The sequence below is a fragment of the Bombus pyrosoma genome, linkage group LG10 (assembly GCF_014825855.1).
Source record: "Bombus pyrosoma isolate SC7728 linkage group LG10, ASM1482585v1, whole genome shotgun sequence".
Classification (NCBI taxonomy): Eukaryota; Metazoa; Arthropoda; class Insecta; order Hymenoptera; family Apidae; genus Bombus; species Bombus pyrosoma.
In genome coordinates, this window is record NC_057779.1 from 13,497,968 (window position 1) to 13,521,913 (window position 23,946).

General features: G+C 33.2%; 1 protein-coding gene across 15 annotated transcripts in view; it reads left to right on the top strand.

Annotated features, from left to right (window-relative positions):
• The window catches only part of LOC122572066 (serine/threonine-protein kinase mig-15), an 87,227-nt gene extending 72,760 nt beyond the window's left edge, over positions 1 to 14,467 (top strand). For 13 of the 15 annotated variants that reach the window (XM_043736611.1, XM_043736610.1, XM_043736612.1 and 10 more), the window contains 6 exons: positions 3,082 to 3,234; positions 9,632 to 9,845; positions 9,962 to 10,182; positions 10,302 to 10,619; positions 10,703 to 11,002; positions 11,129 to 14,467. In XM_043736611.1, coding sequence (XP_043592546.1) covers positions 3,082 to 3,234; positions 9,632 to 9,845; positions 9,962 to 10,182; positions 10,302 to 10,619; positions 10,703 to 11,002; positions 11,129 to 11,212 — 1,290 coding nt within the window. In that variant the 3' untranslated portion in view covers positions 11,213 to 14,467. The remainder of the gene's footprint in view (positions 1 to 3,081; positions 3,235 to 9,631; positions 9,846 to 9,961; positions 10,183 to 10,301; positions 10,620 to 10,702; positions 11,003 to 11,128) is intronic. The other 2 variants (XM_043736616.1, XM_043736625.1) reach the window with 1 other exon arrangement.
• The last annotated feature ends 9,479 nt before the right edge of the window (positions 14,468 to 23,946 follow it).

The following is a 23,946-nucleotide window of genomic DNA, read 5'->3' on the forward strand; positions in this document are numbered from 1 at the left end:
ATATTTTGATTGAAAAAACTCTCAACGACGTAGCGGTAGCTTCTTGAAGATATAATAAAAAATATAGTAAACGTAAATTTTCATTATCAAATGACCAATCTAAACTAATGGGTACTCCAAATTTAGCTCTTTCAGTCGCACCGTACTGGAAGAACATTCACTCGGAGAGGAGGATGGTGAAAAAATGGCAAATTTGTACCCCTTTAAAAATTGTAAAATTCCAATAAAGCATCATTCTATAAGTGTGAACGTGTAAAAGTACAGTGATTTATGGCAGACGTGGTGGAAAAATTGTAAAAAATGTAGATGAACTTGACGATGCCACGAAATACATTAAATACATTCCATCTCGTTTTAGAATTAAGTTATAGCGTAATTGGAAACAGATTTCATGAAAGATTCGCATAGTAATATCATATCTCAATTTCTTGTTTCTATTAATCAACAATTCGAGTGATACGTTTTTATATTCTACATATTTTTATATAAATATTTATCGACTTTCCTTTACGAAACAGCGTTCGAACTTATTTGTATTATGTTAGTCATATAATTTTAAAAATATATTTTGTATTCATATAAAGATTCTGATCGTTTTAAGCCAGAAAGTTCCAATTCGCCTCTCAGAGCACCGTGAACCTCGTCTACATCTTTTACAACTTGCCCGTCACATTTGTCACGAATAATTGTACCTTTACGATAACACAGGACTTAAGACTTGTAAAATTCTAGATCCTAGAAACGATACAAATTTCTTCCTCTTTTCACCATCCTTTATCGCGTTTTCTCACTTAACGCACCTAACACACGCTACGTCTTCTCTGAACGACGAGACATTTTCTTCGGTTAACACCAAATGTGACGAATAAAGTAGCACTTGGTTGTTCCAAAGGAGGCGTACGTATTTGAAATTCCACGTACGAAACTCGTACTTACGTTGGATACGCGACAAGCGTTTTCACGTCTTTCGTACGTAAATTAAAGGCAGTGATAGGAATGTTGGTTTGCTCGCGACTAAAGCTTGGACAGCACTGCGTTAGTCGTCAATGTGGATTGTATACGTAATGTGTGTTCTTGGTTAATTGTGTTTTTATAATTATTTTGAGAATTGTAGAATTGTACGTGAAGATAAATTGAAAGGAAGAGAAAAGCCACTTACAAGAAAAAGAAAGGGAAATACTGCTGACGAAAAGATATTTTAAGAGATGGAGTGCTGTTGTATGCGTGTGTGCGTGCGTGTGTGTGCGTATGCGTATAATTCGCGCGCATTTGTATGTTACACGTCACATGCATAAATATCAGCTTGCAAACATTTTTGTGGTAGCACTGTTACGAATCATGATTGAGACTTATTGTCTTGCATGATGCTTTTCATTTTATTTGATGTATGCGATGTATGTTTGTAACGCTATGTCCCAGTATACGCCAAGCATGCTCTGTTTTTCATTTTATGTGTTTCTTGGGCATGGTATGAATTGTGTTTTTATTACTGTTACTCGTAAAATCAACGTACAACGAAGGAAATCGACAATTTTGACGCTTCCGCTAGAAACTGATCCTTCAAAATAGCATTGTCTATCATGTTGCGATAAAAATCCATCGATACGATAAAAGTATCTTTAATTTTTAATTGCGCTTAATAATTGCACCTAACGATCCAACCACATATCACACGTGTAATTGATTTCAGATATTTCTTATTACAATCTTTATTGGTCTTATCGATAAGCGTTGAAATGTGATTTCTTTTTTTTTTATAAGCATCAACAGTAAATAAACGTACGAACGCTAACTTATACTTTTCAAACTGTTTATTGTTAATTTTGAAACAAACTTTTAGCCATCGTTCGTGTCACAACTGGAACAAATACATCTTTTACGATTAAGTTATTCGTATCATTTACGAAACGATCTGTTCGTATTTTAGTACGTAACTGTGTTGTCGAATTATAGTAGTGTCATTTTATTGTTTGTATCCTGTCGCACAATAAAGTGTACACGGTGATAGTAAAATGTGTAGTATTTTAAGAAATGTGTATTGCGTTATAAATACTTAACATAAAATAATTAAAATATGAATGCAATCGTTATAAACGCGAGTATCTATAGAAACCAATGTATAATACGATAATTTCGTGCCAAAATGTTGTATTTCATCCTATTGCACGCTTTTGCTAATGTTACGAATATAAAAACGATTCTGAGATTGCTTATCCCCTGCTTCCGTCATTACCTTAGAAAGTGTGTATTGTTATATGTTTTTTTTTAAATGCAGTAGACGAGTGAACCAAATGTTTATTATTTATTTTTGTCAACTCTCTATGCACGAATCCGGTTTACTTACGTTTCGCGCAATATTTTACATTTAATTGTAACAAGTACTTTCTCGTCAATCGAATATATAAAAATCGAATACCAAATATATTTTTATTATTGTCGACTTGTCATCGATACATTAGCGATTTTAAATTAGTAACGATTATACTTAGTATTTACTTTCTCTGTTGCTTCCTCGCGCACTTATTCATTTTTTTTTTTTTTTTTAATAATTGCGTTTCACGTGTTTTGCTTGTCTTTTCTTCTCTTCTTCGATCCTTGTAAAATCATTATCCATAATTTCATTGTTTTCCCTTCCTTTTCGTTCTGCATTCTTCTTCGCCTCTTACAATTTTTCAATTCGATCTTTGATATTCACTTATTTCATTGCAAGTTGCTTGATCGTCTTAAAACCTGAATTTCAAGTAAATACGTGTATTTTCTTGCGCAACAGCAGAACCAGACTATTGACGTTTATCGTAGACGAAACGCAATTCGTATTGTAAGTCAAGTCGTATATATAGATCGCTACAATCAATTACACGTCTTTTTATATCGAAACACACGAATACATATTCTTATGTATCGGTATCTATCTATTCTATCGATGGAGATGAAGATCTCCAGCTTGCTCGAAGATTATCGTTCAAAAAGAAATTCAGGTCTTAAATCTTGAGCAGATTTTATCGTCGTTCTTTTATTTAGATTTTTTCCTATTTTATTAATAGCGACGATCGATTGAAGTATTAATCGATATTTTTATAGAATCGGGAAAGTGGTGATCGTTCGAGAGGCGGAGGAAGTGGCGGTGATTTTCAGAGGTCGGATTCATCCCCCGGATCACGGCCCAGTTCCGTCTTGCCAGATCTTCTCACCTCGTCACCAGGTCAACGACAGGATAAGACAACAAGTGAAGAGGTTAGATATATATATATTTATACACATATATAATTGCATTTCTTTCTATTACCTCATCTTCTCCATATATGTAACCGCGAATGTGTCAATTTCCACGCATTCAGATTCGTCTCACATGTTTGATGCTACGTGGGAATCATTATTGTCCATGACCGCTGATTTTGTGTTATTCTTATAGTGTATGTAACTCGCGTATCGTAAGCCTATTGTACGCATTTCAAAGATTACAAATACAGTCGCTATAAAAAAAAAAGAGAAAATAGATAAAAAAATTAAAAAAAAGAGTGGTATTTTTAGATATAAAAAAGCGACGACATACGAGCGTTTCAAATGCAAAGAATTCAGATCGTATTTGAAAATCAAATCTTCTTCTTAGGACAGTTTCGTAATAGTTGCACCCTGTGGTCGATCAATTATGTTTTCTCTTTCTTTCGCTTTGCTTCGATGCACTTCTTTTATTTTAAAAACAAATGTGAAAGAAATAAGTTAAAATTGTTGCTTCTTTTTTTAAATTACAGTAGTCATTGATAATGAGCTTAATATTTGAATCATAGTGTTTTTTTTCTTTTTTTATATAATTTTAGCCAAAGTATATTTTTAAATTGCATACCTTTGATAGAATTCGGGTAGATATAGGAGAAGGGTCCAATGAAAATTTAATGTTCAATTTCTCGAAATATGTGACGTGTTTTCACGATACAGTCAATTCTGTTTTTATTCGACTTTCTTTTACGCAATTTTGATTCTACACGGTTTAAATAATATTAAATCTTTTTGTTACACGATTTAATATGATTTAATGCAATTCACATCGCATTCTGTACAAAAAAAGAAAAAAAAAGAAAGGACCATTTGACGTTAATCTTTTGTGCTCGAAGCATTTTTCATATTTCTTTTCGTAGATACCTATTCCAATTTTATTTTACATATCTATTGGAATTTAACTGCTAACTGGCTACTGCTTAGTTATTTATTTTTTGTTCAAGTCCCTGCTTTATGGAAAAGTCATATAAAACGTATTTCAAAACTGAGTGGTGACGTCGAGTTTTGGTAATTCCAAAATTAAGACAACTTAATTAATAAACGTATGTCGATTCAGATCTTCAGATTCACAGTGTATTAAGTTCACTTAAAAAAAATATAACTTTTTATATCTTTGCTCTATCAAATTGTCTACTCTATCCAATGGCAAAATCACTTTCGTTCCTAGTCGTTTAGTTTTTAATATAACAGTCTAAAGATGATACCAAATCTTGTGTATTTTGTTACAAGGTTTTTGCAACATCGATTTACTCTCCTTTAGGATACTCTCAGACGATCAATAATATCGTCAATATTTCAAGATTTTCTAGGAAAACGCGGTTTGTCAATAAATATTGACAATATACATTGATCCCTTTAGTTGAGAAGCTTGAAATATTGTCAATGTACACAGAATGGATATGACGTTTGAAAAATGTGACTTAATACACTGCAGTTCTGAGGCCCAGAAATGTAAGTCATATTCTTTGTCGTTTTGTATTCTTGAATTAGTGATATGTCACTTCCTTTATATGAAAAATAATTTACTTTGCCTATATGTGTTCATGCGTATATAACTATCTTCATAAGTTTTTAAAATAAAAAATATATTCAAATATATAAGAATGATTTGAAGATTTAATTAAAGATTTTGATATAGTCTGTTGAAAAAAATATATTGTTTGTTTTCATAAAGCTGACTTTTTGAGTGTGAAACAAATTTTCTTTTTTCTTTCACGTGCACTGTATCTTTTTTTTACATGACTTCTTTTGTACAGTTTCTTTTTTTTTTTAACAATTACCTACCGTGTAAAAACAGAATTCTCTGTATATTAGTGTAAGCCATAGTAAATGTACAATATTCTGTATTTTGCTAATGTGTACTTTTAACCAAAATTCGGTTTCATTTCAATCCAAACGTAGGTTAGATGTAGTGCAACATAATTTTATTCATTTAAACGTAGGTGGTTCTATTTGAAATTCTCCAGAGATTTAAATTGTTAACTAACTTTATGAGACTAAATATTTGCAACAATATTGTTCAACATATCTAAACACAAGAAACGATAAGTCGTTCTTGCAGCAAGGAAACTCACAATAATTGCAGAACAATTATTTATTATCCTTGGTGAGCTAAATCATTCAATTTTTTGTATTTAAAGAAAATAGTATTTGATTTAACGTAGTAAAGTTTGACGTAACGCCTCGAGCGTAAATCGTTAATGTCGTAATGTAGATGTGAGATGCTGAAAACATTGTGGAAATAATTTTCAGTGTTGATGTTACAACTCTTACGTTTTCAATGGTTTGGAACTTATTAATAGTAGGAGAATCTTGTTTAACTGTAAAATATGACGCGCTTTAAAGAATATATTTTGTTTTTAATTACACTTTAAAAGTAGTAATATTGTCGTATAATTTAAATTTTAAAGAAATGTTGCAATTTTTCATTATAAATATGTGATTATTTCTATGAAAGTTAGCGTTTATAAATTATAGACAAAAGTAAGAAATACTTTATCATGACTACAATATATAAAGTATGCTTGTCCAAATTTTCACACATTTTATCCAAGATACAATTTTTCTATAAATACGTACACCGTGTAATCAATACCATAAACATTATAGTTTTGTGTTCCTCTGAACAGTTACAGCACTTGCTTTATGTGATTTGTTCTTGTTATTTTCTATTTATATCTTTCATTGTAGTTTCAAATCAACATGTTGGAAACATATAAAAACGATCTATTTTTGAAACATCATGTGTTACGCTATTTCTTTTCTTTTCTTTTTTTTTCTTTCGTAGTATTACGTATTAATGAAAATATTTTAGTATGCTGTTTTTTTTGCGAGTTACGTCTCGTATATGTGCTTATTTATATACATATGTATGCGTAGAATCATCGAATAGTTGCGTATTAGCGTGAATGCATGGTGGTAAAATTCTACGTGAACTGCCATGCGATGGACGAGAGAGATCTGAAATATCTTGACAAATGTTGTAGACATCGGGCTAAATACGATAGGAGAGCTTTCCTGCTATGTATTCGAGTATTAGTAACGAATAATTCTGTATGTGTATACACGTTAAAGACGCTTCTATGAAATTGACATGCGTGGATTGTAAAAATCGTTCTTCAAGGTGGAAATGCAGGAGAAACTGATCTGATTTTCTAAAAAGCGGCTGTGCGTCCGCGAGAACAACAAATTGAGCAAGATTTCCCCTAACAACAATATTACATACGACTGCTGTTAACAAAGCACATTGAATCGAGGTATTTTATTATCTTGACATAGAATTACTACATAGGCAATTCTTTATAATAAGGAGAAATATTGTTTAAAAATATCTTTTAATTAATAGCGATAGTTTCCATCCGAAAATTATTTCCACAATTTCCTAAACGCGATTTTTCGTAGCTCGCGCAGAAAATATCATTTTTCTCTCAATCAACGAAAGAAGTTCAATTTGGTCAATTTCGGGGCAAATGTTAGTTACGTTGTAGACAGAAACTTTTATCAGGTGTAATAATAGCCAGAAAAGTATCGCAACTATGGAAAATCCTCAATTACTATAAAAAAAATTCTTAACGAAACTTTACAATTGTAAAAAATTACTAAATTACAAATTATTACTTTTAAATATCAATAATTACAAACGTGCAAATGATAGAGAAGTGAAAATTAATATAGTTTCTTCAAAAGATATAACAACCGCTAATAAGTGAACGATGTTTCAAAGGATAGTTGCAAGCGAAAGGCGAGACGTGAAAAATTTTTCTTTCTCACACGTTCGATTCAACATTGGATAGTAAAAATTGTATATTTATTTTACACCGACTTACACAACATTTTTGAAGTTGATTCTTCCCCGACTTTCCGGTTTAAATGTTCGACTACACATTGCTAGTCAATGGACAGGATTTCTCCTTAAACTTGGCCCGCATTTACATCTGGTTTACTGTCGAAGCAACTTCAGATGGGCCAGATGATTAGATCAACTGTCACGTTCAACGACTATTATAAAGACAGCAAAACTGGAAAATTATCGAGATTTTAAAGGAAAGTTCCAACCAGAGAAGAAAGAATTTTTCGTATGGAATTTTTGAACACGTTTTCAAATGAATGCGAGTGACAGATTTCTTTGTTTCAAACATATCCATAGTTTTAACAGGAATATTTCAACGAACGCGTATGTAGCATTCGTACACTTAGAAAATTTGTATGGATATGTTATGTGGGTTGTACGAAAGTTTTGGAAATTTGGAAATTTGTAACAGGACACAACTATTCCAATAATTTCATAAAAAAATATGAAGCCTGTGAGAGAAACGTATTTATCGTTTCCATTCAGTTGAAGGTATTATCGAATCATATTCGTGCGTGGCTTGGATGTCAAGAAGGAACCTTAGCACATTTCAGGATAATTTTTTGAGCGAGTTATTAAGGAAAAGTCTATTAGAATACTTATAACAACTGTCATTACAGCACTGAATAGAAAAAAATTATATGGTGCTGTTTAAATAAACGAGGATGACCTGTTCTTTTTTTATTGACACAATAACTATGTCGAAGTTTGTGCTAAATATCCTGTATATGTAGTGTATGAGTACTGTATTAGTACCACTGTTTAAGTACACTGATTCTGGTTGCCACGAATAAAATAGTAAGAATATAATAAAACAGGAGTTCACTTTCTCGCTCCATTTATCTATTTATGTAAGGAAATTCAATTAATTTTATACTCTGTATGTTAAAATGACATTGCCGACTCATAATCACACTTCGAGTCAACTGGCAAATACTCTCTATATATCAATATTGCTTTACCTTCAACGATATCTTTTAATAATGATTACAAAAACCGAGGAAATATTGGAAACGTTAGAAATTGTTCACGTACGAAGTACGTGGCAGTTTTTGTTCTAGATTTGTCACAGCCTGTACCAATTAATAATCGAAAAGTTACTTTCAATTGATCTTCTTCGATCATTTCAATTGATTTTCATTCTACATTCTTCTTTAATTCTTCGATTTTCTCATTTTTCTTTGGACCATAAAATTATATAGTAATTATAAACTTTGCTTTAGAAAAAGAATACGGAGATTATGTATGGTTACTTTTCCCAATACAAGTTCCGTATCTTTCATCTTCAACTTTCTCGATTTTTTTTGTTTGGATGCAACGCCGTGATCGAATTCTTAAAAGTTATACCAATTGTTCTATCTCAACGGATCGTATACGAAGAGTCGAAAGAATAAATCGCCGAAAGTAATAGAACGTTATCAGAACGCTTGGCATCTATTAATTTGCAAGGAAAAGAAAATTTGATATTGTAAGAAAGTTAGCGTACCGGATGTTATATTATTTTACATTGTTTTATTGTGCGTTGTTTAAATCTGCGCACATAGTCGCATTATGTTTGTCAGCGTGACTAATTCAGGATTCTGTTGTGTGTTTGGGACGCGTGGAAGCTCTAATCCGAAGAGCAGGACCCTTTCTACTGACCATCCCAATCCCAATACTAATTATCATGTAAGTATTCAGTCGATATTGATTTAGCTCGGTGTTGCTTCTGCCTCCTTCTGTAGGATATTTTCTTGCGCGTAAAGGACGGAAACGCAACAAAATCCTCTACTATTTTTCTTAACTCTCACCGTGCATCGTGCATGGAATGTCAATATCTTGTACACTATCTCGTCGTATTCTCGATTTGGTTTTGTGGGCCCTTTCCTAGATATCGTGCGAATGAAATGATTCTCTAATTTAATTACAATCACAGCGCTTTTCTCAGCTCGTTCTCTCTCTAGCTATCACTTTCTCTCTCTCCCCACCTCTATCTTTCTTACGTGTTTGCTCATACTCCTCCTTTTTTTTTTATTTAGGCTTGCTACCTATTTTCCTACTTTTTTCAACTTTTATTATCCCTTTTTACTCTGAAATTTACTTCGTGTTTCTCATTCTAGATACCAGGATATATATAACCTAACCCTAACCTAACCCATAAAAAGCACAATACTTTCTGTTCTCTTTTCACCGTAACAATTTTTACGTTGTACACTTGGTATTTGTAGTGTGTGAAACATGTATATTTGTTGTATGTATGTTACTCGCTTCAAATTGTTTGGGAAATTTGTATGATCTCTATAAGTCTGATAAGTATCATCTACTTCTTTTATTGCATGTTACTACCTCATTAGGTGTACGTCTTATTGTATTTTCTATTTTTTACACCCTATCAGTTGTCGTATTTTGTCTCTTGGTTGCATCATCTCCTGTAATAACACGTGTATTTTTCTGAATGATTTATTTTGCATTCTATCCTCTAAATCTATGTATTCCAGTTCAATTTTAAGATACTTTCTGTTGCAGTATCGGCAAGCAGTTAAATCACCACAACCACTTGCATTTCAACAGAAGCAAAGATCTTTCCTGACCTTTGGTTTCGGCGCGGGACCAGCTAGAAGGGAGTCTCACGTAAATGTTAATGTGACACCAACCAGCCACGACCTCGCGTCTGACACACCTGAAATACGTAAATACAAGAAACGATTCAACAGTGAGATTCTGTGCGCTGCACTTTGGGGTAAATTCATTACATAAGGAATACAATATTTAAGAAACGAACATGTTACCTTACGTTATTTTACGCAACCCTCTACGCAATCCTTATTAATTAAATCAGCGTTTAAATATTTGCAGGAGTAAATCTACTAATTGGTACTGAAAATGGTTTGGTGCTATTGGATAGAAGTGGTCAGGGCAAAGTATATCAGTTAATAAGTAGAAGACGGTTCCAACAGATGGAAGTTCTCGAAGGACAAAATATTTTGGTTACAATTAGCGGAAAGAAGAATCGAGTACGGGTATATTATCTTTCTTGGCTCAAAAGTAAAATCTTGCGAACCGATGGACACAGTGATGTAAGTCTTTTTTTTGTTTGTCGATCGATTTCGTTGATCGATGATTGATTTAATATGTATCGACGATACATACACATGGAAATATGTTCAATATGCTCAGACTTTTTTTCATATTTCAGCAAGTTGAACGACGCAATGGTTGGATTAACGTTGGCGATCTTCAAGGTGCGGTACATTTCAAGATAGTCAAATATGAGAGAATAAAGTTTCTTGTCATCGCACTGAAAGACTCCATAGAAATTTACGCTTGGGCACCTAAACCTTATCACAAATTCATGGCTTTTAAATCATTCGGCGAATTAGCGCATAGACCACTACTTGTCGATCTTACCATAGAAGAGGGTACAAGGTTGAAAGTTATTTACGGTAGTGCTGATGGTTTTCATGCCGTTGATTTAGATTCGGCAACGGTCTATGATATTTACCTGCCAAAACACGTGAGAGAATACTTATAATATGACTTAAAAATAGTCAATGCTTCTTCCTGTATTTACATTAAGACGTTTCTTATCGATTGTAGACTCAGGGCCCCATTTGTCCACATTGTATTGTGGCATTACCAAACAGTAACGGCATGCAGTTACTGTTATGTTACGATAATGAAGGTGTATACGTAAACACTTATGGTAGACTTTCCAAGACCATGGTTCTACAATGGGGAGAAATGCCCACTAGTGTTGCATATATTGGTACAGGACAAATTATGGGCTGGGGCAACAAAGCTATTGAGATTAGAAGCGTAGAAAGTGGACACCTCGATGGTGTTTTCATGCACAAGAAAGCTCAACGGCTCAAGTTCCTTTGCGAGCGTAATGATAAGGTATGTGCATGTACATACATATTAAAGAATATATTATTATGATAGTAATAATGAAAACATACATATTATAATTAAACTGCCTTTATTTTCTATAGCATAGCTTCACATTGTGTTTGTTTATTTTAGGTATTTTTCTCGTCAGCTAAAGGTGGAAGTGCGTGCCAGATCTACTTCATGACATTAAATAAACCTGGCATGGCTAACTGGTGATCCCGAATGAGGCCAAATCTGGCCCTCAAATTATCTTTACGAATAAGGACACAAAACCTTTCTCGTGTATCGAGATACGTATCATCGCCATTCATGTTAATTCGTTCTTCACTGCCAGGATTTAAAGCCATGGAAAGCAGACAATGTTATTATTGGAGTCAACAACATTGTCATTATTTTCAGTCTTACTACAATTGTCATTATTATCATTATCATCGTCGACGTCGTCTTCGTCGTCGTCTTCTGCGCTATCATCGACGTCGTCGTCGTCGTCGTCGTCGCCGACGACGTCATCATTGTTATCGTCATCGTCAACGCCACCACCATCATTATTACCATCATCATCATCATCACCTCCACCATAACTACTATCATTTTTATCCACATGACCATTATAATCTATATCGATATGTTTGCTCGAGTAATTGCACGTTAATAGAAAAACACCAAATGTTCAATGAAATATCTCAACAATGTCTTCGATTGTTCTTGCAAAGTATACAAGGGACTTGTATAAAAATATCATTTTATAAAAATATTTCTGTGCTTTTTTAACCGTTCATCTTACGTGATACAACTTAGCATATGGCAGAAGAAATGTTCCTTCTTTACCGTAATATTCCTCTTGACAGAGAAAAGTAAATAAGAAAAAAAGCTATCATATATGCACAAAACTTTATTCTACTTCATAATAATTAATTTATCGTGTTACTAATTGCTAAATATATTTCTTATACATGAAAGAATCCTTTGCATGAATTATAATTTCGAAATAATAAATAACAAGAAAGAACGATTTAAGACAAGTCGAATTTTTAATTTGGAATAATCTTAAAAACAAACTTGATACGTTATTGTGACTCGTAACAGGAGTTATTACATCGTACTACTCTAAGTGCGAAAGAACTGTGCAATATCAATGCTTTGGTTTGTATGGACGAAGAGATTTTCCGTAATGAGTTTGTAACAAGTGGCTGAACTTTTCTATGATAATAAGAGAAATATGAACTATTTCGATAGCTGTAAGTGCAAATACGCGAGCAAAATGCAGTGTGAATGGATTTTTGCGATTTACATTTCGAGGAAGAAAGAGTATAGAGAGAACGCGCGCGCAAGAGTGAAAGTAGGAGCGATATAACGAATGCGAAGGAATGTATGTATCGTATGTTTTTAAAGTCATTTTTTATTGAATATATTTTCTTTCCATTCATAAAGATTATTATAATTGACGTACTATTAATTTTTTTTCTGGAAAGATTGCTCTCATGATACATGCATATGTAATCAACATATATGTATCATTGCATCAAGTTTATGTTAGACCTAAGTGGAAGAACGACATTGTTTTTAACAGTAAAATAGTGGAAGAATAGCGATGGACTAAAATGTTATAACTAAAATTAGGAATAAGGGAGATAATTACTAATGTTATTAACTGTATAGTTTGTAGTAATCGAAGGACTCATATGTTCTACTTCTGCAATTTAAAATAATGACGATGACGATGATAATACGACGATATAATATGTGGCGTTGGATAAATTGCATTTTTTACAAGTAATAGATTTGTGTTAGCAGTTTTTGAGACGTAAAGTGATAAGGTGCAAAGAAAACATTTTTTTTTTGTTTCATTATTTTTTCTAAGATTTACTACTATACTTCTTACGTTTAACTTGCACCCTCCTCTTTGCGAAAGGTATTCGCTTGGATATAGTCGTGTGTTATTTACTTCTAGCAAATAATACAAGCAATCAAGGAAACGCGTTCAATATTCGAATAAAGGACGATTTATATTATATTATATATGATAAAACGTCATGCATAGAAAAATGGTAATTTCCTTTTCTTACTACTTACTCGCTCAATATTATACGAATTAACGAATATTATTCATCCGCAAATTCATAATTTCAAAAGTAGAAGTATTCATGACGACGGTCTTATTGATCAAACTGAATTATAAATGTTGTACCTTGAAATTGTGACTTTTGTAATTAAGAAACAAATTAAAACACGTCGCACGTACATATATCGCAAGTGCGTCCTACCATTCATAATGAAGTTTTATACGGAACTTTCTGCTAGAAATAATTTTAGTTTGAATAGTTCTATGTGTAATTTACATCGGGCTTGCCTTTTTAAATACTTTTGACTTTGTATCAAATGTAAATTGGAATAAGAATGGTTATGCATTTCATCTTTTCTTTTATATAATTGCAGTTTTTTTTATGTCGTTTTTAATTGAATTTCGATTTATACCGTATATCGTGTACAAAGTTTATTACACATATTAAGCTTTCCTCTTAATCGTTGGGTAATATTGGAATTGTAAGTCAGTGATTATAAAGTTGATTTCGTTTTTATTACTATTAAATGTCGGGCATATTTTGCTTAATATATCATCGTAACTGAAAAATAAAAAGTCTACGGCAATAATGTATCAATAAGGGCGAGATTCGAATTTCGAAAAAAAAAGAGAAAAAAAGAAAAAAAAGATACGAAATGTACACTCATTTATTTATTTGTATGTAAATAAATATATGACGTGGTATATGATAAATAAATAATACGTCATACTTATTTATTTGAATGCGTTTCAACATTTTTTTACGATGTTCTTGAAATATGATGGTTAATTTTTAAGAAGCTTTATTTTTAATATTTTGGACATCGGAAACACTGGAAAACGCATTCGTAGTAAGTAGATGCAAAGAGGAGGACATTTAGCTAGTGCAACGAAAGACTGTTTTCTGGTGGAGAAAAAGAGTTTCTATTACGCTGGGATGGAAGGAAAGGAACAGGGAGTGATTAATCGATTGCGCGCGCGGAGTGTATGCGAGTAAGAGAGAAATAGAATTTTTAGCGAATGCTATACGTATGGACGGTCATTTACAAATAATAGGGATTCCAATATTATTATAACGATAATATTGCTATGTTAAACAGATTCGTGAATTAATTTCGTGCAAGAATTCCTCCATCACTTTCGGTTCCTTTGGTTAATACTACGTTCCATCCATTTACTTTTACTTTATCATCTTGCACATTGTTTCCCAAAGATGGTAGTGATGATTTCTTAAAAATACTATAATAATTATTATTTCTATAGTTTATAATTGCATTATTGTTGCGATTATTCTATCTATCCGTACGCCATTATGACCATCACCATGCGGTATATTATGATTACAATGATTAAAATTACTACTATTATTACTATTAGTGAAGTCAAATATACGGACAATTTGTAATTGATACGACAGCAGTTTTTTCATATATCCTATATATGTACATATCATATATATATAGGATATTATTATATCCCATATAGCCGCTTATAATAAGAATAGCTTATGACTTTTCAATTTTATAGTAACACAAAAACAACCAATTGCAATCATTAATCTTGAACAAATGGAAACCATTTATCAATGGAATAAAAAAGTACTATAGACAGAAGATAGGTCAAAAAAACAATGGGAAAATAAATTGATAAGTACGACATAGATACAGTATCTACAAATTTTGTTTCTCTATAATTTTTTAATTCCAATATATTGACCTCTTCGAGTCCCATATATATTTGTTTTAATAAATTAATATTCATATATATTTGTCTTGAAAAATATACCATAGTTATTAAAGCATTATGCGGCAAGAAATTTTGTATAAATGTTTGTACCAATTCTGATTCCCTTTTGGTAATGCAAACCTTAATTCGATTAGTGCCAATATAATAGCAGCATAATTTATCAGTGACATTAGCAGTATTTTAAGAACTACCTTTCTTCTAATACATTTGTATGAATGTTTGCTTACGTAAGTTTAATGTACTGTAATTATTTTTCATTTGTTCTAACTAGACAGAAGTGATTAGTTTGACAGCTATGTGTACTATAATTTTTTTATAAATAAAGCACGTTGAGTAGCTGGCTATCAGAAATGACATAACAATTAGTAATTTTCGTTAGTGTCGTTTCTAGTACTATCATAACGAGTTTTATGGTAGTCAAAAATACAAAAATGCGAACATTTTCATTGAAGCTAGTTTACGCTTTTTGTTGTTTTCCATACGATACAAAAATGTTCCTATGAAATGGAATGAAGAATAAACAGGAGATATATAAATCTATGGTTGGAGAAATGAAGAGAAATGAAAGAGAAAATTTTGGGTACTCAGTGAGTCATTTAATAATGGAGGTTTATATTTTTCGTTAGATCCTAATAAAACTGCATTAGATGAGAACTAATAACATTTACAGTTACAAATATAAAACTTCGAATTGTGATTGATGAATGGCGAGTCGAACGAAATGGGTGGCTGGACATCATTCTTTTTAATTTGTCACTGACTGATCACACTGGCTTATCGCATGATACTGGAGTGAATTATATGCAACTTCTTCCAAAGAAAAACTGTTCCTTATGCTTATCTTAGTTATTAATGTCGAAACTATTTTTATTTGAAGAATTAGTTCAAGAATTATTCGAGCTCAGCTTATATCAATTAACCTCTTAGGTACTTCCGCCACTTTAGTGCTTTCGCGGATATCATCTTATATTACGACGCGCCACTATAGTGGCTCACTCTACTGACTTATACGTTCACCGTTTGAACTAATTGATCTTTTTCATTTGTTTTGCTTTACACTGTTTTTGCCCTCATTTTATTGCCCACAACATTTTATAACAGTGTTGACAATATACAGACAGAATATATAGTCATTGTTTTTGATATGCTAGTATCAGGTATCAATTGTTGCTTTTCGTTAATATAAATATACTATTATTAGATGCTCTTTTCAACATTCCGATCTGTACCCTTATAATTTTTTAAAATCTTTAACCCTAAAATGTCGCTTCAAAATAGAACACGAAGAGCAATTTGGAAAATACTATCGCGATATGAGTGTGAAAATTGTGACGTGGGTTTATGTGTCGTACCGTGCTTTAAAATATATTACACTCACTTGTATTATTAATTATTAAAGTAAATTATTAAAACTAAAGTATATGCATTATATCTTTAAGAAAAAATTTTTAATTTAGTTATCAAAATCTTCATTCCAATGTGCTTGCGTAGGAAACAAGATTATCCGTCACAGATTGAAGTGCTGTATCGTTTACGAGTAATTCGCGTCAAACTGTGCCGTATAAATAGCTCCGTGCAAAATTCAGGCGTATCTAAGAGGTTAATAAATACAACAAATGAGTGGAAAAATAAAATTCTCGTCACTTGGCACTCGAACATTACGTATGATGAGAAAGAGATTGTATCAGAATAGAAATTACATTTTGTTTCGTTATATTTTATTATTACGTTTCAAAAATATAGAAATTATATAATTTTGACATTTTTGTTTCTTCTTAACACAATAATTCTGAACTTTGACTAAACACTATAGATAAGAGCTGATAATATTTCGTATTAACAAACAATATTTTTTCCTTGTAAAGATAATAGCATTTAGCAAGAAAAGTTAACGAAAAAATTAGAATTTTTAATACGTTATTCTTCATTTCAAACGCATAATTTCAAACAATTTTTTACTACGCCTTCCAGTGTCGGAGATAGTCCAAGAAACGTATCGTTCAACCCTCAATTTTGAGCAATACTGTCATCTCTTCGATGTGGATGACGTCCGATATAAAAAAATACGTGTCGATATTTTTTCGGCATCTATCGCCCATGTAAGTTTTATCAAAATTGGCGAGTTCGATATGTTCCCTTTAAGCGTATGTTCGCAATAAATATCTCATAACCTCTATATGAATTGAAGGATTGATTTCAAAATTTAGTCTCATAATCGCGATAGTTGCGTGTCATTACTGAACCAACGAAATTTAAAAAAAAGTTTCGTACAATGCGCATAATAGATCGACAAACAGAATTAAGTGGTAAGTGTTCGAATGCTTTCGTGTGCTACTGCTTCCATTAAATTTCACAATGAAAATTTCATTGACTTCGTCAGTGAACAGAAAGTTGAAAACAGTCTTCTGAGACGGCGCTTGTCTTATACGCATATTTAGTGTGTTTAAGGGGAAGACTTTAAGTAAATGTTTTACTTCTAAACGTATTATCTCTCTTACGTGTAATGGCTCGTGTTCCAGGTCCTTATACCTTAAGTCAAGAGAGTGAGAAATATGTCACTCGAAGTTAAATCCGTCGTATATGTTGCGAAATTACACTTTACTCGAATTTGCTGAAAATTGTGAAATTCACGTTATAACGCTTTAAGAAGATATTGGACGAACGTATCAACGCTTTTGGTGAATTGCACACGTGTAACTAACGCAGATGCTGGTACCTGTACATGTTTCGCATTTACGTTACTCACATTCATATTCGGACACAGCGTTATCTCTGTATTTGTCGCTTTCTATAAGATGGGATGATTTAAATATCGTGTCGTCCATTCTACGAAAATATGAACTATTTATTGCAGTTTGAAAATACGTAAATGTTGTTTCCTAATAATAACGTTTAACTGTATTTTTCACGTCGCAATATTCGGATATGTTATGAAAAAAGAAATATTCTGTCTGCAGAAGTTCGAACATGCGAAATGTACGATGATGAGCGGCGACAATATTACCGCGTATTTTTGAATAAAATATTTATAATGTACAGGGTGTAAAAAAGTTATTTAGTTGAGGCCATAGAGTTGCTCTATGGATCACCTCTAGATCTGTGGACATCTGCAAAAAAATTAACCGCAAAATTGATCTTGACGTTGACCTTGAAATTCAATGTCATGCGTGAAAATAGAGTCCACGTCATTTAAAACGAATCCAAGCGGACTGTTGCATGACTTTTTTTTCACGAAGTTACAACAGTTCAAATATCGACAATTTTTCGGGCAAAATTCAGTAATTCTTTAAAAAGTGTTATCGTAGAACAGATATTTTAGGATTTGTACAATAGAAGCATATATATATATTTTTCATAACAAAAAAAAATCATAGAAGCTAGTATTCACTATCTGTTACAATAATAATTGAGAAGTTTTTTAATATTGATGAGCAAAATATCCGTTCCTGCTATAGAAAAATTTTTGCTTTCATATTTTATAAGATCTGTCGAAAGTAAAACTTTTATTTTCAAGAACTTTTCTTTGTATCTGTCCTCATAGGAACTCATAACGTGAAAAGGTTTTCTAAAAAAGTTTCACGGTCCATGTTTTAAACAGAGCCTATTACAAAGTTCCATTACTCTTTGGCTCCTTGGTTTATATGATCTCTTTCCGTTGCACAGGCTGAGTAGAATACGGTTCCGAAGTTTGGTCACCTGTTTCTGAGGCAGCCTGTACAGATATTAGAAATAAATGGTGGTTTTCGAGGGAGATACTACTGTTCCACCCTCCTAATGCGGCTTAACAAGTTGACGTACAAAGTCGGCAGATCGAATTATCGAAGCTTACGCCGAAACCACGCTAGATCGGTTATTTATCCTGGACAATGAACCACCAATGCCAGTTATAGAGACCGTTAAGGGATATTAAGTGACCAGGGGATGGAAAATCCACGCTCACGGGGTTATGCGATAACAGTGCTTTGGAGTATCCGATAATAATAAGATAGCACGATTTTTCAACGTGGCATTTCAGGATTACACGTAAAACGAGAATCGGACGATATCGAATTATTTTCGATGTAATTAGCGTTCCATAAATTTACTTCTTTGATTTTTCTTTATTTTCTTTAATTTAATTTCTTTATTTTCACACAGTATACAGTTTTATACAAAGAAAAGTTGAAAATTTATATTTATTACTCACAGTAACTTTTGCACTAAAAATTTATCATCATATTCGCAACAGTCATTTATTCCATTTTACGTATAGTTTTCATTTATCGCTCTTATTAAATAAGAAGTCGTTATTTAAAAATTACGTTATCTTCTAATTTTTCTTATTTTATAAACTTCCTTTCGTTCACCACTGCTAATGATCGCCAATAGTATATTATAATATGGTATTTAAACCTTTGTTAAAATTTCTATTATTTCGCTATCGATGTAGTATATTGTTGTTTTGTAATTCATGCATCTTATTTAATCGGCTATTATCGAAATACTTTTTGTTTATAAATAATTTATTTCATGTTATTCTCCCAGTTACAAAATTCTAATACAAATATGAATTTTCTATTAATGAAGTGTTAAGCCAACTGCTCATCACTTTTCGTATACAGAAGATTAATTAGCATGAACATCGAGCCTTATAATTTGGACACCAAACTCGAGTCCCCAAATTTGGCGAAATTTGATACTGGAAAATTCCATAAAACATGAATTTTCTATTCCATCATATTTATCCTTACAGATACACCTTCGCAAAGACATGGACGCGACTTTCATCCAAAAGACAGCCTGCAGGAAAAATAAGCAATTACTTTTATTGGGTTCTGGCAACCAATCAAATTAATTAAACTTAAGGTCAAATATAGAAAACTGATGAAATATGGAATGGTATACCTAATTGGAATAGTGCCGTTTTTAAAAACCTGACAAACGAATATCGGTCAGGCAGCTATAGGCTATCTCACTCGCTCACTGTGATGAAGAAATATGGATCAAGCGCCTAATGTGCGGACTTTGAACATATGATGTATGTGTTGATGCAGAGTTCGACATTTGGATACGTGACTATCGCAAATAGCTATCCTTTTTATGTCATCCTTTTTTACATGTGATTTTATAACTAAAGTGCCAAAACGGAAACACTTGCGCATCGTTTAAACCTTATTTAAACATCGTACAGGATACTTTTATACTAAAGTTAAAAGCCTATAGTTACAAAAACCAACGAACGAATAAAACATATTTCCCTTTGAGCGATTTTTCTAGGTTAATAATTTATCGCCACGCGACAAGTATTTTATCGAGAGTAAACGTAACTCTTTTTCAGAGTTCAATTCGCTATCTTATTCGTATCGAAACAGCGAGGAGATTGAATATTTTTCCATATGATACCGTTGGAATATTTGATTCGAGAATATTACAGTCGAACAACTTTTATTCCGTAAATCGCGTTCGAAACTGTAGAATTGTTAAAACTTTTCAAAACGAACGATGCACTATTACAGCAAAGCGTCGCAAGTGCTAGTGTATACGAGTTTATCTACGTATGACGTGTCTCAGGTGATGCAATTGAGCGGGAGGCAATTCTTCGTGCACAAATAAATTAAAAAAAAAATTGTCTCGTTTCAGGTCTCGTTTTCGAGAAAATTGAGTTTGACATAGAATAGGATATTCATATTGGAAACGTCCGATGGGGAGTACGTGAGTACTTGTTGAATTTTCAAATTCAATTTCCTCGGAAACGAAGCCTCAAACGAACAAATTTCATTCTCTTTTTCGATTTACAGCGCTTCGTGAAAGTATTCGTACACTTGTCGTCGAAAACTTCCACGTGCCTTCAGTACATCATTGCGCGCGTGTTATGTTATGAAACATTTTGAAATTTCATTAGCACTGTAATGAGATGCGATCTCCATCATTATATTGGCGAAATTTGAATCCGATCTGAAAATATATGCTAGAGTATACATGCATATACATAGTATGGCATGCGGTGAAAACACGTATTTTTCTGTCTGCAGTCATTTTTGAATCGTCGAGTGCACGTTACGATAACAAATAACGCGATTGAGACGTTTATCGTGCTTCTGCATTTCATTCTCTGTGAATTTCCATCTTAGTCGTTTATTTGCCAAATCTTATGAAACTATTTCAAGCTCATATGGTATGAGTCATGGTTAGATGCGTTTTGATTTCATCTTTTTAATAGTAAATAAGGAAATAGGTCACTCCGTTAAAAAAAAGAAAAGACGTTGCAAATTACTCAAATTTCAAAAGATGTGATCCAGAGATGACATTCACTTTCATAGTCTAATTTCTTCCTTACAATACAATGACTTTCTCTCGAAACATTTTCTTGTATCATGTAACATTGTACGATATGTTTACTGTATATTTTATATTTAACAAATAAGAGAGTAATTAAGGGAGGCAGAGTTAAACGGGACACCCTGTATACATGAAAAGTTTTTAGGGGCGTTCGAATATTTTTGTGAGCCACTTTATATTGTGTACAATACCTAGACTAAGGACTATTTTAAGTAGCTTAATCATATTCAAGGGCTACTCGATATCGTGCTACAGTAGGCTACAATCTAGCCTACTGTATCTAGAAATCTATATATACTATAATATACTATAATTTTTGCTTTGCGCTATTGTTTCTTCATGGCTTGCTGTCGGAACGAGTTGATTCCTTGCGTTAACGAAGCGTGCGTCGATGCTCACAGCAGCCGCAGCTTGCTTTCCGCTCGTCAACATTCGAAAATCGCTTCTAAACTGAAGAAAAGTCTATCGCTGTCCATTGGTATCGATAAGTTATCTTCCCTCAATCTCTCACACTTTTTCTTCCCTCAAGATGTTCCGTTTCATACTGCAGTCAGCGTCGAACGACCTATATGTTTTTGTGGTTGCTGTGAATGTTTAAAAGCTCTGTTCTTCATTGTGTCGATTTAATCCGAATCTCAATCTGATACGCGAGTATTATCCTTAAAAGCAAATTCCATGGATTCTTCGTTGAGATAACAACTTTTTACGCGATCTTTCGAAAAAAAATATTAGAACACTGGGAAGGGTTACTCCTGGATTCGGCTATCGGGCAGACAGCCAAGGAGAGAAAAGCTGTTCCACACACAACATCGCAATTACCGATATGTTCGCAGCTCCCTCTCACCCCACTCCTAAAAAACATCAGCCGATTTAATAATAATTAAATTTAATAATTTCAGACTGTTCATGATCACACATGCGTGTACAGCTCGCAGCAGGCAGCACGCTAAGCGTAAAATCCGCTACGTTCATTTGAAGGCGAACACGAAGGTAGCATAATTGATAAACTGGTTCGAGAGCAGTCGAAGTACGTTTGATTTCGCAAACGATGTAGAGGGAGGTAGACTTTCGTAAGTGATGTAAGGGACTTACGTAATTGGTTAATGGTCGATTAAATGACAAATTCCTAACACGAAAGTGACATATCGATAGGTTAGCCGAGCGATTAGACAGTTCTAGCGAAGCGTCCTCCGCGTCGTCAAGGAAACCAGATTACGTTAAAGCTACCGTATCACGTACTGTTAACCAACCTCTGGGCCTCGTTGACGATTGTCTGTCACGGAAGTCTCTTTAGCACGTGCCCCTAAAGCGGTGCTGCTTACGCGGCAATGCACGACTCTCAGTATACATGAATTTCACGAAACGGCTATCAGTTTCAAGTAACCTACGGCGAAATATATTGCCATACGTGTATCGATCTTTAGATTTCACGAGATAGCGTAGTTCGCGTTTTGATGCGCTAACATCGGGACATAGGATCTTTAGGAATATACGAGATATTTTGCAACGTCGGTGTTGTTACGAATAACGACAGATAAATTAATTATGAAAAAAGGGTCACAGGACTTTGCTTACCGATTAGGTCTGTGTTAAGTGATTCGTGCGAAAGCCTCAACTTCCTCATCGCCAGATCACCTATTCTGCACGAGAGATGATTCGCCAGCAAGGTAATCAGAAATGCAGGTATAACATATGGCTGGAACCATGACTTTTGTACTGACGAAAATAAAAATCGTCGTTAAGCGTTCGATGCTGCTTGGACGTCGCCATATTGTTTCTCAATATTCGGCGCCAATTTTATAAAACGATAAGGATACATCACTGTTGCGCGGACGAAGGAGTATAAGTCAGAATTATGGTATTAGTTTTGCGGAGGAGCGCTTACAATATCCTAGATGCGATATAAAATTAGACGTAGGTGGTTATGGTTAGGTGCATTGAAAATATTCTTCATAGAAATGAGGCGAAGAAGGATAAAGTAAAAGGAAATTTCATGGCATTTTGAAGTTAAGAAAATAAAATTTATCGAACTCAAGAATGTTGAATTATTGTGGTAGTAGGAAGAGTAGTGGACAATTTTCTGCAGTTTACACAAAAAAAAAAAAAAAATGACGCAACCGTTTGCGTGCTGCGTCTTTCGATGTATCAAACTCGTCATGTTAAATCGCTGAAAAAATTGGAGTTGAAACTAATCCGAGAATTATTTATCAAATACAATCGTGGCTCGCGAAAGCGTTCGAATTCTACTAGAAAGTATTTATGTGTATATTACAATTAAAAATATTTTCTAATCTCATTAGTAACGAGATACGACTATCGCGATTATGTTGCTAAAATTGAGAACGTATATAGAAGTTAGAAGATCATTATAGAGAGTAAGAAGATATAAGCAAGAGTCATTTATTCACTGTATTAACAAGCTAGAATACGTGGCGAGACCGTCTTTAGTACTAATTGCATGATTAAAGCCGCTGTTCACTAATTTTTTATTCAGCGTATGATTGCAATAAATGTCTTCTAGCTTAAATATATCTACGAATTGGTTTCAAATTTCACTATTATAATACGATAGTCGTGTCTCATTACGGTGCTAACGAAGTTTCGAAAAGTTTCACGTAACGTGTCTAATGTATTAAAAAAAAAAAGGAAAAATTACATTCTGAAAGTATGCGAAGAAGATGGCAAAAACGTTTCGTAAACGAAATTCCGTGCCAAGCGTTCGGATACTTTCGTGAGGTACTGTATATTCTAGACACGTGACAATATTAAACGACTGAAACAAAAATGAACACAGCATCGTCAGCAAGACATCGATTAACTTTTG